Here is a 17,695-nt window from a genome sequence, read left to right on the forward strand (position 1 = left end):
ATGGGCCACGTGAGAATCTCTTGTAATTTAAACTATTTCTTAGGTTCATTTTGCGCATTTTGATATTGCTTACATAGGTCGCAAAATTGCTGCGACCATGGCTGGCAAATGAGATAGATGCGTCACATTCGCCTAAAATAATATTGCTGGACTTCGGTTGGGTTTGGGATCGGTTCTTGCGGTAGCGGCTGAGAGTCGGATAGAAAGCCAGCGGATGAGGTATTAAAAGCTGAGGGTGCGAGCAGAAGCGGGCTGAATTAATCAGTACCGCGCAGAACTCTATTTCAATGGGCCAGTTCGTTTTGCATGGCACGATGCCCCGGGCGGGTGAAGATTTCATTGAAGGACCAATGGAATGGTCTAAAAATATTTACTCCTCCTCACACGAGGCACCGGGCCATGCAAAACGAACTCTCCCATTTTCAACGCAGTATATACACACACATCTTTGGACATTATACATAGGGATACTGTAAAAACAAAATGCATGTTTCCGTATGCATGTCTGTGAATGAGGCAAGCTCAACAAAGCTCAAACAACAAAACAAAAATAAAAGCATGGAACAGCGGGGGTTTTCCAAACATTTAATTTAACTACAACATAACCACTGGGGCAACACTCCATCAACAGGTAAACCATGTTGTGTACATTCATTTATCAGCCTATTTACACATTTAATATAAATCATTAAAAAGTAGCCAAAACAATACACTTACTGGGCAATATAATGTAGCCATTACCCTCATCACTGTATCATTATGTGCTTGTAGTCATACATTTGTCTTTCAATGTCTTCTTACCTTTTATAAACATTCATATTCTCTCTTAATTGATACTTCATATATATGTGTGGCAGAACAAACAAATTACATACATGACAACTACTAAACAACCTTTGCATAGGAGAACAATTCTACAAAATGATCAAATAGCGATTTTAAATCTCAGATCACCCAACGCTCATTCATTGAGAGCACATCCAGGCCCCTTCACAAGGCTTAGCACATTGTTATCAATGGAAACTTCCACAGCTCTATCCCGAGGTACACTATTTACTTCAGTGTTTCTCTGGTGGCTTGACTATTCCAGAATCCCCTCTGGATGGCAGCTCATAGATCCCTCTTGACTTCAAATTTGCATATGCAGGAGTCTCTCTGGCTGTCCATGTAAGGTTTACAGCCCATGTGCATGACAGCCTCAAACAGCAGGGTCACAGTATTCTCACACGCTGTATAGAGAGACATGGAAACACGAGTTGATCATGTTATACAGACATATGAAACACACAGAAAAATGAATCAATATAAAATGTTATTTGTCACGTGCACAGTTTACAGCAGGTATAAAAGGTGCAGTGAAATGCTTGTGCTAGCTCCCTCAACATTGCAGTACTATAATTAAGCAATATGGCACGAGGGGGTGTGGTATATGGCCAATATACCACGGCTAAGGGCTGTTCTTACGCACGACGCAACACAGAGTGTCTGGATGCAGCCTTTAGCCGTGGTATATTGGCCATATACAACAAACCCCCAAGGTGACTTATTGCTATTATAAACTGGTTACCAACTTAATAGGTGCAGTAAAAATACAATGTTTTTTCATACCCGTGGTATACGGTATGATATACCACGGCTTTCAGCCAATCAGCATTCAGGACTTGAACCACCCGTTTTCTGTTGCATGCCCTAATATGGAAGAGTTGTATGATCTTCCGCACCAGCAACATTGTTAGACTGGTTAAACCAGACTGAATGCTGAACTCACCAGTGAAGTGAAACAATTGACAATGGTGAGTGCGGCATTCAGTATGATTTAACTAGGCTACAAGATGGTGGACACATTATTGAAATAACTGTGAGGAATGCTTGAGTCAAGTCCTGCTCTGTGTTCAACACTGAGAGCTTGTCAATACATAAATCAGGGTGGTGTTCATTAGACATCACATGGAAGAAAACAGACTGAAACTGGCAGGAACTACAATAAGAAACACTCATTGTCGTGTTCCGTTGTAAAACGCTTTCTGTTGCATGCCCTAATGAACACAACCCAGTTGTCATCTTACCTTGGACACTCTGGGCCAGTCCCAACATCTTCTGTAATCTCCTACAGATGGTCTCCAGGCATTCCTGGAACTCATCGTCACAGTCGTGTTTATCACGGTTACAGGTGTCATAGCAACGGTCGTGCTGGTTACAGCACTTGGTCAAGGACGGGATGCCGATGTCAAACTGTAGAGTAGACAAAAGAGTTGACCATTAGATCAATGCTCACAAATATTCAATGCAACATATAATATGACAGGTGTAATAACATTCCTATAAACAGTGGTCGCCGTACAGGGGAGCCGCACTACTATGGCTGACCCTGTAAAACAACACATTTCACTGCACATATCCGGGTATGTGACAATAAAATTAACAATTTTTTGTGTGTGTGTGTGGGGGGGGGGGGTCTTCGTTACTGGTCCTGAAGAGCCGCCGCTATAGCAATACACTATAGTGTGTGCAGGCTTCACTGTCTGAAACACAGGTCTCTGCTAATCATAAAAACCATGAGTTGATAAATCAGGTGGGTTAGTGCTGGACTGGGACAACAGTCTGCACACACTGTGCCCCCCACAGGACTAATAGGGAAGACCACTGCTATAGATCAAAGTCATACATGACACTAGCTCACCTGGAATCCGAACAGGGGTGACCCACATCCATTGGGTGGGGTTGGTTTGTAACCAGGCCGGGGTTCTGGTTTGTAACCTGCAAGGAAAGAGCAAAGGTAGAGGTGTTCAGAGTTCTTCTTTAGTCTTGTTGAGAGACAACCTGTTCAGAGAGACTACAGAGTGTGTTGGGGGTGGCACTGTACCAGTTTAATGGTTTACAACTCAAGATAGCTACAGTGGTGCTTATCTGCTTTGTTTGTGGAACATAATCACTTTCAACTGATCTTTTTAATAAATGGCTTGTCTGCATAATAAGCAAAGTAGTTATGGCCATGTTTTATTTCCATTACCAACGAGTATTGACTGTGTGTGTGGCCTGAGAGACCTTACCATCGCTGCATTCATAGAGACACAGTCCATCTCGTCCTCCAAATAAGTCCAGAGCAACGTTGAGGTATTTGTCAATGTTATGGATCCCATTGCGAATGGTTTTTAAAGTCATTCGCCAGTCCGGTGTTTCAGGTTCCTTACTACATGAAGACACACAGCTCAGAAATCCATAGAAAGATAGTAAGCCAACGAGAAAAACCGGGATGCAACTGTTATGATGCATGATGACAGCACCGGATGCTAGCAAATAGTTGCAATTGGTCGGCATGTGAATCCAAAGTTAAATGACTGCACCAAACGTCGGTAGAAAATCATTCCACACTTTCCCAAATGTTACACTATAGGTCCTATTCGATGTCAACAAATTGCCTGTCATGCAATTCCCTTTCCGGGTTATGGGATTAGTCACGTGACAGCAATAAGCCTATCAGTGACAATAGATACATTTGCACTTATAGTACACGTGGTCACTCATCGCCCACAGATGTTCAAAGTTCATGCATGCCACGAACAAATGTATATTCATGACTGATTTGATTTTTACTGAGAAATTGTCTTGTTTTGTTTTAAGGCAATATTAATCAGTGTAGTACTTTCAAGTATTTTTACTTAAGTCGTTTTTTGGGGGGTATCTGTACTTTAACATTTACATTTCTAAAGAAAATAATGTACCTTTTACTCCATACATTTTCCGTGACACCCAAAAGTACTTGTTACATTTTGACAGGAAAATGGTCCAATTCACACACATCAAGAGAACATCCCTTGTCACCCCTACTGCTTCTGATCTGGCAGACTCACTAAACACAAACGCTTCCTTTTTGAAAATGTCCGAGTGTGCCCGGTTATCTGTCAATTTTAAAAAAGCAAGAAAATTGTACCGTCTGGTTTGCTTAATATACAGCATTTGAAGTGGTTTATACTATTACTACTTAAGTACATTTTAGCAGTTCCATTTACTTTTGATACATTTAAAACCATTTACTTTTAAAACCAAATACTTAGTAGTATTTCACTGGGTGACTTTCTTTTGAAATGTTCTATTAAAGGTATCGTTACCCTTACTCAAGTATGACAATGGAGTACTTTTCCCACCACTGATATTAATCAATACAAGTGATAATCACTGCCTATACACTAGGTATTTTTCAGAAACACCACTACAGTTCACAAGGACTTCCAGGAAAAACAGCAAATTCCCCTTTCTAGTAGACTTGTTCAGTTGCATTGCAGTTTTATGAATCACAGTACCGACCAGTTTGGGTACCAAGCTGGAGCATGTAGCCATACAAATCCATGTGAACACATCTTTTACAAGCCTCATAAACATGGTGAGGCACTATTAGGTTGAGAATAAGGCTTCCTGCAAAACGAAAGTGAGACTGTATACAAACTACTAATAGAGTAATGGATCTGTATGCCAGGGAGAATATTATGTGGAGAGAATAGGCCTACAGTCTGAGTACTATTCACACATTTTCAAAGGGTGTTTAACCTGCCCTACCATCAGTTTCATACGCACAATTGCACATGCTCTTGTGCTCGAAACAAATCAAAACTGCTTCTGGTAATAATTTATTGTTTATTCAAATGATTAACCGAGCAATGAAGAAAAACCTTGTTTTTCTACTTAAATAACTCCATAAATTTTCAAACATTCCAAATGAAAAATGTACAACAATTGATGAAGATTATGGTTCCAACTTCACATTTTTTCCCCAAGCCAAAAAAGTTAAAGTGAGACCGTGGTCATTTCTTCATCTGCGGAATGAACTTCAAGGTCCATGGAACTCCACAGAAGGTTCCACTGTGGGTTCCACTGTGGTAGCTAGGAAGCATTCTCCGGGTTCCTCACAATACTAGCACTGCTAATGTAGGGATTGGAAGGAAGGCAGCATCTCCAGATGAGCCTAAAAATCTTGTTTAAGTCAAGAAGGTGAAGTAGTTATCTAGAGTGAAGATTGTGATTTGCTTGTTAGAGCAGAATGCTTGGCGCTTCAATACTCAAGAGGCACCACCACAATGCCTTCTGCTTTTCCAGTCAGTGTTCATTTCCAGAGTGGGTTCTTATTTCCAGAAAACACAAAAAGACAAGCAAAGATAGAAGAGAAAGAGGTTGTGTTCTCAAGTGTTTTGGGAGGTTGGTCTATTCTTCAGTTGGTTCATTGAGATGCAGCAAGGCAGTTCCCAGGGAGGAGGGGGTGGTGAGGAAGATGGAAGGATGGGTACTGGGGGAGGGATGGGAACAACTTACAACTTCAACGGTAAGGCTAATTATTTTTATATTTTTCCTCCTTTTCATCTCCATGGTTTTTCCTTAAAAATAACAACATTTACATACATATATCTATTCATATATCTCTTCTAAAAGCGTCCTGTGGGAGCCTGCGGCTTCAGGCGGGCTCAGCCCCCCCTGAACAGGTCATTTAGTCTGTCCAGCTCCTTGCAGTTATCCATGGTCATCAGCTCAGCCTTCTTACGCAGGCGGTCGTCCCTGTAGACCTTAGCAGCATACAGCAAGTCCGTTTCTGAGAGAGAAGGGAGAGATGAACAGAAGAGTCAGTCAATATCAACCATGTCACACTAAGCTACGTCGAGGGAATGCTTTCGTCACAAAATAGGAAATGAATGCGTGTTTTGTAGGAGTACTTGTATTGCTTCACATCATTTGATTGAAGTCCTCACTGTAATTATACCCTGCAGGGGCTACGTGCTACGTCACTGCTTATAACTAAGAAATCTGTATCAAATAAATTATATCCAGCTCAGAGCTCCAGCTATGCATTCGGTTTTCTAACTTGCTAGCTACGTGACAAGATTACAGCAGAGATATTCAATCTCCTCCTGGATCAAGATCCCTGTTGCCTAAATTGTTTTAATACTTCTGGTAATACCTGGTATGATACAGAGACGGTATGAACATCTGGATACCGCCCAACTAATAGAGGCATGATGGACACCTACTCGTCTGCCTCTCCTTCCAGCAGTTGTTTCTGACATTAGACACGTAGTCCTCCTCCACGTTCTTCTCGATCTTCTGCAGATTGGAGCCCTTGTACTCCCTCTTGAAGTCTCTGTTGACGTAGTAATCTACACGCAGGTTCTCCGTCTGCCGTTTCACCGTCTGCCCCGTGGACCTGGAGAGGACAGAGGACAGGCATCAGGTTACATATGGCTGTTCTGATAACAGCTAGATCTACAGTTCTTTTTATATGTCCTATCTTTATACCAGGTGAAGAGAGGCAATGGGAATGATCAAACGCACACAATAAATGCTTCAGTACTTTACTGGTAGGTGTGTCCGTTACATACACCTACCATGTCACCATTTGACAGTATTTTTCAGCACCGAGCATGTGGAGCAGTGGTACAGAATAATAGGCCTGGGTCGTGTTCAGGTGGGAGAAAACGTTTTGAAACAGAGTGGTACCACCTAAACGCATGATGTATCCAATAGGAACACAGATTTTCATTTTCTGTTGCAAAACCTTTAAGTGCCGTGCGCCATACTGAGCACGACCCCAGTGTGTGTGTGTGTGTACGTACGGTCTGGAGTAGAGGCTGTAGGGGGGAGTAGACACCATCAGTTGGCTCAAGATGGACACCAGGATCAGTACAACGATGGGTATCAGCTGGATAAACATGGAGAACCCTCCCTGGACAACAGATTACAAAAATCACTAAACATACACTATTTTGTCCTGCAGCTCAGGAGGTAGAGCATAGCGCTTGCAACGGCAGGATAAGTCGTTTGATTCCCGGGCCCACCCATTGGTAAACTATATACACAAATGAATAAGCTGCTTGGGACAAAAGAGTCAGCTAAATGGCATATATTACCATTTAATATGTTAAGACATGTACTGTCCTGATAGTGACTTTGCACTTTTCCTGCTTTACTATGCAGCACACCGATATTAACTAGAGCTCATCCCAGTCAAGGCTGGAACAGTTGTGTCCTTCACTAAAACAGAGCCTGCAATATGCTGCCAAGACTCCCATAGCTTGTAGAGGGGGGTCTGCTATGGAAGTCTGACCTGAAGTTATCCCAGACTCACTAGGTATTATATTTACAGTCACAGTATACATCTGGCAGTGTAGATGCCAGACATGCATACCTCTCCCCTCTCCTCTGCTCTCTCCCGTCTTTGGTCCGTCTGCTGGCTGTATCGCGCTCTGCCGTTGGTGAACGTGTGGGCAGCCGCTGTGGAGAGGAGGTACCCTGTTAGTGACTCGGCGAAGACTTGCAATACAATACTCATTTAATAAACATTCATGTTTGAGCAAGACAATTGTACTTAATTGATGTAATGAATTAAGACTTGTTTATTAAACATTGAGACAAACTCTGCAACCACTTGATGAAATTAACTTCAAAATGTATGCTTGTCTCTTACAAGAGGGGAATCCTCCTCCGAAGAACATGTTGAAGAGGTCCTCGGGAGTGATGTCGGCCTCGAAGCCCCGGTGGAAGTCAAACCCTTGGCTGTGGGCGTGGCCAGGGCTGGTAGGCTCCTCCGCCCCCGTGAGGTCATACTGCTTTCTCTTGTCTGGGTTGCTAAGCACGGCGTAGGCATTGCCGATCTCTGTTAGAACCACAACACACTTGTGTCAATAAGTGTCGCATTAAGTCAGCAAAAAAGGAGACATTGGCTCAGAGCCGATGCCCATTTTACACTGATCAGCAAACTTCACGTCAGGGGGGATGGCAGGTCAAATTTACACTGCTAACAATGCTGTAGGGACGAGTGGCTCACTTGTTCCAGACCCGGTCCGATCAGTGAGGGAAGCAGAAGAAGTCATTTTTTAAAGCTCCTTTATTAACCAGAGCCGAGTGAGTGAGAGCGTTCTAGCAGGTGGGAGAGGGAGGGAGAGACAGCAACCAACCAAGCTGACTGGCGCTATAGTAGACTAATAGCTGCCATAGCTCAGTTATTTATCATCAAATATGAGTACGTAGTGCCTGTCTTGACTGCATCAAACCAGGAGAAGCTAGGCTGAGGCTGCAGTGCATACGCTTCCTGATCTTACAGTTACAAACAATTCTGATAAGTAGCAGCCTGCCTACCTATTGGTTCTTGGTTGCTGTAGCCTATTCTTCTCCTTTAACGCCATCATTTTAATTCCATCTTCCATTGATTAGATATCTCCTCTCTTTTTCCACACACGGAGCAAGGCTCTACGGCTATAGCCCATTGCCACTGATGACTAATGATTGGCCAACAACCTACACTCGCCACTCGTGAAAACAAGAGCAGCAGCATAAATTATACAATTTCGCTCCCTCTACTGCAGCAGTCGCGTTTGGATTTGTACCTTAAGGACAAGTCGGTTAAAATGACACATACCCGAGTCAATCATATCCAACCCAGACCAGTGACATTATTTTGAATTCTGGTTCCGGACTCGCCCGGGTCCCGAAATCGGGTACGGGTGGATCCGTGAAGACCTGTTGTCTACATTACAACTAAATAAATGTGATTGGCACCGAACACAAAAACAATGCATGTGAAACTTCTTACTTTTGAAGGCCTCTGTAGCTCCGGGGGCTTGGTTTTTGTCTGGGTGGAACTTGAGTGCTAGTTTCCTGTAGGCTTTCTTCAGCTCCTCCTCATTGGCCTCCTTACTGGTGCCCAGGACTTCATAGTAATCCTTACACCGCTTTATCCTGGAGAGAGAGTTTATTACAATGCTACTAGTAGTCCTTACACGTCTTTATCCTTTAAGAAGAGAGATTACAGTGAGTGATTCATCAGGGCTATGTTAACACATGTCCAGGAAACAGATATAGATCTAGTTTATTACAATGCAGTGGATCTGATTCATCATGAGGGTTGTAGCACAGATCACATTTGGCCCAAAAGCAAGACAAAAAACCTCTAATGGATATTTTTTGCTTGAAGAACTAGTGTTTGGAAAGTATCTAGGTTGTGCCTTTAGATTTAGAGAAAATTAACATCCAAGTGAAGAATTTTTACTTCTGGTAAGTTGGTCTGTTTTGCAAGAGTTCCAGGAAGTCTCGCAATGTTGAGCCTCTGGGTTTAGAAAACTGTGCTCCTGGAGTACCATTTGAAACCACAAGAGGGCAAATCAACACTGGTGGCAGAACAGAGCAGGAGAGTTCAAACGCAATACACAGAGTCGATTGCATGACCTGCAGAAGAGAGATTGCCTCCAGTCTCCAAGGAGAACCACCTGAGATACTTGCCAGACTGTTACATTAACATTCAATTAGAATAATCAAATATATGCTGATGTCACTGTGTACCTTTCAATTGAGGTTAAACCCTACGCTGCATGTAGGCCTGTTTTAACAAATTACAGGTTAGTCTCTAAACATAAACACAGCATCTTAGTAAACAAACATATTGTCTTACGCTCTTCACAATGGGACTAGATGTTGGTCAGGCCTACCAAGCACTATGTGAGTGTTACCATAACGAGATGTGTCACAGCTCTTTTGTCTCACTCTCTCAGTCCCTCTCCCTTCCCCTCTCTCACTGGCCTTATGGGCACCTTGCCGAGTCCGAGGTTCCCATAGCGATAGCATGGTGTGTAGAACACTGCAGTGTTCTCATTGAGCAGTTGATTAACGGTCCCCACACATCACCAATGGCGCAAAGCCGACCACAACAAGCCACCCAAACAGCTCTGCCATGAAAGACTCGCATACAAATACACAGACAACCCGTCTGCTGTCATTAGCTCTGCAAACACTGCAAATATTCCGCAGGATTCAACTTTAAACCCAACTCCAAAATGTTGAGCTGAGTAAGTGTTTCAACAGCAGCCTTCCCTACATAAAAGTGTGTTGTTGGCTGGCTCATAGTACAGTAGAGAAGTTTAAGCCCCCCAGTACACCACACTGGACTGGGGGATTATGAGTGATCCTGTAGGTCAACTGCAGGGTTAATTAATGAAACAAAGATGCTAGAGAAAACAAAACATGGAGCCCAATAGAACCATCTAACTACCGTCAGACGACCTCGCTAGGGGAAGGTGGTGGAGGCCTAGGCTACACTCTGCCCATTATTAGCAACACTTCTGTTCACCAGGGACATCAGTCGCTCAGAGCTCCCAGTCACCTACCCTGGCCTATGGGGACAGCAGTGATGCAACAGTGACACAGAAAGAGAGGTGTTAAACAAGAACTCTCAAGGGAGATCATTCTAGTTGTTGGACTCAGGGTCCAACAACAATCAGTGGCCAAAGACCCATACTAGCTAACTACATACTATTTAGCACGTACCGTTCAGTAAAAAGTGTGCAGTGTGCCACGGCCGCAACACAGTACCGGCTACTGATTGGCCGAGTGGGTGGGGCTGCATGTGGGTCGATTTTTCCAAATTCAACAGAAATGCATCACATTAACCAGCATGATAATAGCTCATTTCCAATTTGATTAATTTCTCTAATCAGGAATGGAGTTATAGTCTCTCTATAACCAGCCTCAGTAGGCCTATCACATTCAACCTATACTGCAGTAGACCATATAGCCCAGTGGTGTATAACTCACTCCATTTATAGCCTAGTGTCTGCTGGTTTTTGTTGAATTAAGACCTGGACAACCAGGTGAGTGGAGTTCCTTACTAATCAGTGACATTAATTAATCAAGTACAAGGGAGAAGTGAAAACCCAGTCACTCGGCCCTCCATGGAATGAGTGACATATGATATAGCCATCTCTCATTTAAAACGGACTGAAGACAGAAACCGATCATTTGGTTCAATTTCAAAATATTTATTAGTGAAATCAAAGTGCTGTAGCATATATAAATTAAATCAAATAGCGTAGTACACACACAAGAACTCAGTGTTCAAATCAAAAGGCTATTGAACAGAAGGAGAAAAAAAACAGGGGGAAAAAAGACATACAGTCGGGTGTATCGCAAATTCAGAACCACTGGACAGCAACATAAGCTAAAGCACTGATCATTGGGAACAAGATCAGAATGACTTCGAAGGCTTGATCCATAAATAGTTGTAGTTTTGTAGGCTAGGCTACCTATCTCTATGTTCAAATCAAAAGGCCTGATTAACATGACATCAATAACGCAGCCACATCCCTAGTCCCTAGTGTAGACACTGACAAATCAAAAGACGGTTTATTATTTAGTTTAATAGCGCTGACGATGGCCAAGAAAACATGAAACTGAGAAGACAGAAATTCCACACCCCCTCCCAAAAAAGATTTTAAAAAACACTTCCGTTTTCAAAGACGTAGCCTACAATGCAATACTCGTGATCATTTTAAGGAGTACAAACACTACTTAGCCTACATTTGAACACCACGCAGTAGCTTCGCTATTTAGCATCTTCCCAATTAAGTAGCTTTGTTAGGCCCTAGTTCTCTTCAAGTTGCCAATCCCTTGCAGCCCACCTCTTCCAACGTATAGTGGAAAGGTGTGCATCGAACGCAACTAGATGAGCCGAAATGAGTATAACATCCTGGCATTTAAACCATAGCCTATTTTAACATTTCACAAACCCCCCCCCCCCCCCCCCCACCCCAAATCTAAAATATCTAATTTTTACATCAACGAAATAATCTTTAATTCATAGCGTTCTCAACTCTTATTAAAAATGAAATACGTATATTTACTCAGTAAAATTGTATTTTTCAAATGATTCTCATCAACATTTGTATATTGTCCCATACAATAATCTGTACTCTTAATTGTTAGTCCCCCCATAAAAAAAAAAGGGAAGGAAAACTACACCGACCCAGACTTTGAATACCACGGCTTTAAACCAGGATGGTCTTCTGGACACAATTGATCGTTTGACATCACTTGACTTTATATAATCCACAGCAGGGGTCTCCAACAGGTCTATAGTGAGCTACCAGTGGCTCGCAGCCCACCTACGAGTACCTCGCCAAACAATTCTGAAAGTACAAGCAATTTTCACGTGTTCCACCGCAAACTGTCAAACAAATCTCACAAGTATCAGACACCGTAAACTCCCAGATACTATCTAATCCACGCAACATTATCCCACCCCTGATTATCCACTATTGGCACTACTGATTATGCACAATTTTCTTAAAATAAGACAATATCTGCCAATTAATTTCCAGCAATATTGCCTGTGTGTCTGTGTGGTGCGTGTGTTTATCACTCCATGTGTAAACAGTTAATGTCATAACTGTCTTGTGGGTTGCCATAAATACCATCCCCAAAACCTTCATTTAAATGTTAAATGCAAAGATCAGAATCTGCTAAGGCTTGATCCATAAATGAAATAGTTTTAGTTTTGTAGGCTAGGCTACCTATCTACATGTTCAAATCAAAAGTATATCATGACTAAGTATATCATTTGTATCTATTATTTGTCATTTGCAAACTTTGCCATGAAATTAGCAGTACGCTAGACCGGCACGTCAGATGGCATATTCCTCAATCACTAGATGCATAATTAAAAGGGCCAGACGCGCAATTACAATTTTTTTAATATTGTCTTGCGATGTGATTTAAGCATTGACATGGACTCAGAACATCCCATTCCGTTAGTTCTCTATGAACAATAGTAATTTTAAGATTGAAAAATTTAACTGAGAAGATAATTTGGGGGAAATAGTCGGAATCGCAGATTTTAGGGCCCCCCTTAGAGTTGTTTATTAACCATTATAAACTGGGTGGTTTGAGCCCTGAATGCTGATTGACTGAAAGCCGTGGTATATCAGAAAGTATACAAAAAGATGTATTTTTACTGTTGGGGGTTTGCAGTATATGGCCAATATACCATGGCTAAGGGCTATGTCCAGACACTCCACGTTGCGTCGTGCTAAGAACAGTCCTTAGCCGTGGTATATTCGCCACATACCACACCTCCTCAGCCCTTATTGCTTAATTATTTTACCAGAAATATTGACAGAAAACATGGAACACTACTTTCTCTTGTACACTAAGGACCTGGGAAGAGTTGCAGGGGAGAGAAGAATGTGCCCATTTGATAGCTAGAAAATAAAATGCACCTTGAGATGTTGATTTTTTTTTAAAATAGCTCTCATGCTAGAAAAGGTTGGAGACTCCTGATCCACAGGCTAGTAAAAGGGTTTGAGAGGACATGGATTTCAGAGCCCAGGCGTAAGGCATGGGGGTCTTACCATGGTAAAAGACTAGGGGATTAGGCTAGTAAGGGTTAGCTACTGTCAGAATGTCAAGCATAAAGCATTGACTAATGGTCCCTCGATTGAGACAGAATGACACCGAGTAAGTGGGTTAGTTATTTTTGGTGCGAAGGATATACTTTAAGTTTCATCTAAAATACATCTGATTTGTGTGAAAGCATGCTCACGTGACGTGTGACAGATCCTTATCAATTTCCTGTTGTGGGAAGAACCACCATCAGGTTATAAAAAATGTAACTTATGATCTATTTGACATATATGCAACAGGAAATTCAGGTGAGTAAGGGAATTTTACAATCCACCATTTCCTCATCTTAACAGTTAGCCAAACGAAAAAGAAAACCCAAATGTGTCAGTCTCCTAAATTCCCCATTGGCTATAAAAACTCAGGGTCGAGTGATACCCACAACCCCAACCAGGCTGAAAGTGGCCCTCCCTCCCTAATCGCCACATGAGAATGCACCAGAGTGAAGCAACACAACTACGCACACACAGGTCTGCCTGCTGCACACATGAGAAGTGGGACAGAGGACCGTACCATACGGCCGTCAGGGAGGACGGAGGGCAAGAGAGCAAAACAGAGATTTTACAAACAGATCGCCAATCCCAAATAGATTACGGGAGTGAGCAATCAAGTGGAAAAGAAGTCAAAAGCCTCCTACTCACCTCTGCACTCCCTCCACCTGGTCCTTGGTGAAGCCCTTGGTGCTGGGCTCGCCCCCTCCGGCCTCTTGGTCCTGCCCACCAGCCCGGGCCTTGGTGCTCTCTGAGGAGCTGTCTGTAGTACGCTGTCTGCAGTGCGCGCCATTCCCCGCAGAGCTGCCGTTCCTCGTCAAGGTGTCCAACAAGGCTAGGAGGGAAGAGAGAGAGAAGACAGAACAAAGCATGACGTGGCACATTCAGAAAGAGAGACAAAGCTAAGCACTTCAAAGAACTCATAGGGGCAAATTTCACAGAACCAGATTAAGACGGGTCCTCGACTAAAAAGCGTTCTCATTTTCAATCGAAAGTGTTTTTTTAGTCAAGGACTAGCCTTAATCTGGTTCCGGGAAACTGGCACTCAATCTTACAAGGCGAAACACTAGGCTCTTGAAAGTCAGACCACCATGCAAGGGAACATCAGCGGTTCACACACAGAAACTAAGGTTACATTGTTCCCAGCATCCAGTTGGCTTCCATAGACGAGCTGTAGTGGAGATCTGGTCATGCTTCCATGAGAGCCGCAGGCGAATATATCCAGCTCTGGTTGCTCAATGAGAATGTGCTAAGCTTTTCCAATGACACAAAGCAGCTCTCTGTGTCAGTCTACCCATGACCACTGCAGCAGCAGCCTAAGCAACAGCCTGAGTATACTGCCTAGTGCATCGCTGTTCTCGCTGGCAGCACCCAGACTGTGCAATACAGCTCTACAATTCATGTGAAAGTTTACACAGGTAACTGAACACTATGTTGGATAGACATGCCGGAGTGAGAATACTGACATGTCGGGAAAGATACTCATCTTAATGGTTGAAGTAGTAAATGTATTATTGCATGACACTGAACTGAAGAGGGTGGTTGTTTTTCTTCTATCAAGATGCAATCTTGAATCCTCAGAATCCTCCTTGAATCCAACTATTCTTTCTTGATGCGAGTTAATGAAATAAATAAAAACTGAAATTAAAAGGTGAATATGATTTGGTTTTCCCTGGCCCACTGCCCCCCAGCTTAGCCTTAGCTAATGCCTACCATTGTTCCCTCAGCTCTGGGTCAATCATTCAATTAAGGGATTGAGGTGGACAAGCCTGTTCATCTCGCTAACCTCATCCTGCACGAGCCACGGTACCTCATCTGCTCTGACAGTGGAATCCCTACAAACCCCCTTACCTCATCCTGCAAGAGCCACGTTACCTCACCTGCTCTGACAGTGGAATCCCTACAAACCCCCTTACCTCATCCTGCAAGAGCCACATTACCTCCATTTCCAAAAAAGAAAACTTCTGCTGAGAATGTGAGACAGCCACGTTTCTATTTCCTTCCATTTTTGATATTGAATAAGGCATTGGTGAGGAAGAGCTCGCAAGTAAGCATTTCACTGTACTGTTGGAACCTGCTGTATCCCATGGACATGACCAAACAAATGTTTTTTTGAGTGAGGTGAATAGCCTGCTATAGCCAGCTCCTTGGTGACCATTATAAACACTATTTAACCAAACCTTGAGTATTCACTACAACTAAATGTTCCTAGTGAATGTAAACAGTCATGTTTAACTGCATGATGTGAGAGTTTAGCCAACATGAGGAATAATTGCTGTCAACTGTCACAGCCAATCGTTCAGCTAATATGTGTTCTATTATATATGGCTGCTGTGGAATTGGCCATTTACCTTCATAACAAGGTAAATATCTCTCCTTCTGCCTGACATACTAGTATTGACAATTTCAGAAGCTTTTAAATATGATGGTAGCTGGCAGGCTGCACAATTGACCATAATGCAAGCACACGATTCACTCACAAACGTAAGTGTGTGATTACAGACAAACACTTCAACAGACAAAGCAATGAATTACAAAACATCGCGGCAGCTGAGAGCAATAAGCAGATCAATTGATTACGGCCCGAGGTAGCTGCTGGATCATCCTCATGTATCAATACAACCACAGCCAGGCATGACTTGTGTCCGGCTAGTTAGCCAAGTCCCTTACTAAGCTAGTGTCAGGCCTACATTTATACCAATTTTAAAATTACATTTCTGTCATGAGGACACTGGAGACAACCCCTAGCTGGCTAACTTACTGGTGCATAGGCATCACTTGCTTAGTCAGTTGACCTTGTTATTGCGAAAGAGAAAGACCATACATGTGGGGCGATAACATTCCAGACTGGGAACTTGGTTCCACTGACCACATAATGCAAAACTGAACTGGTTGGCAATCCAACATTTAGCTAGCTCATTTGGCCTAGCTAAAGTTTGTAAATTATAGTTAGTAATAGCTTTGCCAATTGGCTAGTTAGCATAGCCGGTCCACATTCGTCACTGAGCTAAAACAGAACTATAAAATGAAACATAGCTTGTCAAATGAGACATTTAACAGTGGATTTTGTCAACCTTATCAAATCAACAAAATGGGCTAAGAAATGGCTAACGTCAACTAGTTAGCGACATAGTATACATACTGTTAGCATGCTAACGTTAGTTAGCAATTTAAAGAAACGTCACTATTTCCTTTACCCTGAGCAGTTTAACGCGTTAATGACGTTACTTAACCATTTCATAATTTATTTGTTTACGTATTATACGTGCATTGCAAGTGACAATATTCCAAGGCAAATTGCCAAATTGTATTTTAAATAGGTGTTTAATGTGTAACGGGCTAGCTAACGTGGCTAATGAACTGAAATATGGTAACGTAGATATTTACCTTTCGCTTTGTAGGTTGGATAGAGCTTCTCTGCTTTGTTTAAGAATTTCACCGCTTTGTCTTTGTCTCCTGCTTCAAGAGCTTTAGTGGCTATATTTATACATTTTTCTGCTTCGTCTCTGTTCCCTTCCATCTTTCTTCCTCCCCCCCGGCTCTCAGCTGACAGTAGTGATGGGTAGTTCGCGAACGAACGGATCTTTTTGGTGAACCGAATCGCATCGGTGAAAGAGCCGTTTATTTGTCTCCCTGCTACTACAGCTTTTTATTTTTATTTTTTTACATCAAGTTATTATTTAAATTCATAGTATTCATACAACACATTTAGATATGTCTTTAACCCCCCACCGGCAATCTGATAGCATATCAAATAAATCATGAGATAAAAACAAGTAAAATGAATATTACATAGTAAATCTACTGAACAATAGATCATATAGCCTCAGAAATAGGGACAAATTATTGATACTCTCATGAATGTAAAGGCGCATTGGTTAAGAGTTCAGAAAGGTCCGCTGCTGACACCTTGGCCATGTGGATCCTGGTGTTGCTACTGCTTTTTGATCTCAAAACGTTTTTCTCCAGATAATTATTTTGTAATTATCTAAAGAGGGTTAATCTTCCCTGCAGAAACAAAGTGGGCGTGTCAATCTGGTCCATGCAAAAAAAATATTCAGTGCCATCTAATAATCCAGCCAGGTAAACATTTATTTGGAGGTGCATTTCCTGATTTGACATAATGGTAGCCTACCTTTTGGGCTTTAAATTAGAAATGTGCTATTTTTTCACTGGTTCTAGTTTTAATTTTCTAAAATGTTCTACTTCATATTCATCCTCTCCAGCACCACCCTAACATATGTGAAAACAGAGCTTTTATATGTTTTGCAGTCAAAAAGATTGGAAACACATCGTTCTATGACGTTAACCAATTAGACAATTAGTAGGCACCTCCTACTCATAATTTGTTAAAATCATGACACACATCAATGATGTCACTGGAAACACTTACCTTCCTCTCTTTATCAATTAAACATAGAAACGTGTTGTCATTTTCACATATGTTGATGTTGGGGTGGTGCTGGAGATGAATCTGAAGTTAAAAAAAATACAAAAAA

The 17,695-nt window shown here is 42.2% G+C and overlaps 2 protein-coding genes across 3 annotated transcripts; both read right to left on the reverse strand.

Annotated features, from left to right (window-relative positions):
* Window positions 1–569: 569 nt before the first annotated feature.
* On the reverse strand, window positions 570–3,427 carry LOC120034930 (group XIIA secretory phospholipase A2-like). The gene is made up of 4 exons (XM_038981632.1): window positions 3,051–3,427; window positions 2,681–2,757; window positions 2,067–2,232; window positions 570–1,229 (listed from the first exon to the last, which is right to left on the reverse strand). Exons 1-4 carry the CDS (start codon window positions 3,316–3,318, stop codon window positions 1,111–1,113), a joined length of 630 nt encoding a protein of 209 aa, XP_038837560.1. The 5' UTR covers window positions 3,319–3,427; the 3' UTR covers window positions 570–1,110.
* Window positions 3,428–4,612: 1,185 nt separating this feature from the next.
* dnajb14 (DnaJ heat shock protein family (Hsp40) member B14) lies at window positions 4,613–16,761 on the reverse strand. Of its 2 annotated transcripts, none has more exons than XM_038981707.1 (8): window positions 16,584–16,761; window positions 13,848–14,031; window positions 8,573–8,718; window positions 7,448–7,636; window positions 7,169–7,254; window positions 6,597–6,706; window positions 6,015–6,187; window positions 4,613–5,578 (listed from the first exon to the last, which is right to left on the reverse strand). In XM_038981707.1, exons 1-8 carry the CDS (start codon window positions 16,714–16,716, stop codon window positions 5,454–5,456), a joined length of 1,146 nt encoding a protein of 381 aa, XP_038837635.1. In that variant the 5' UTR covers window positions 16,717–16,761; the 3' UTR covers window positions 4,613–5,453. The 2 variants fall into 2 exon arrangements, with proteins under 2 accessions (XP_038837635.1, XP_038837636.1); XM_038981708.1 differs by having other exon boundaries at window positions 5,464–5,578; window positions 5,945–6,187.
* Between the last annotated feature and the right edge of the window lie 934 nt (window positions 16,762–17,695).

This window comes from Salvelinus namaycush, chromosome 42, assembly GCF_016432855.1.
Source record: "Salvelinus namaycush isolate Seneca chromosome 42, SaNama_1.0, whole genome shotgun sequence".
Lineage (NCBI taxonomy): Eukaryota > Metazoa > Chordata > Actinopteri > Salmoniformes > Salmonidae > Salvelinus > Salvelinus namaycush.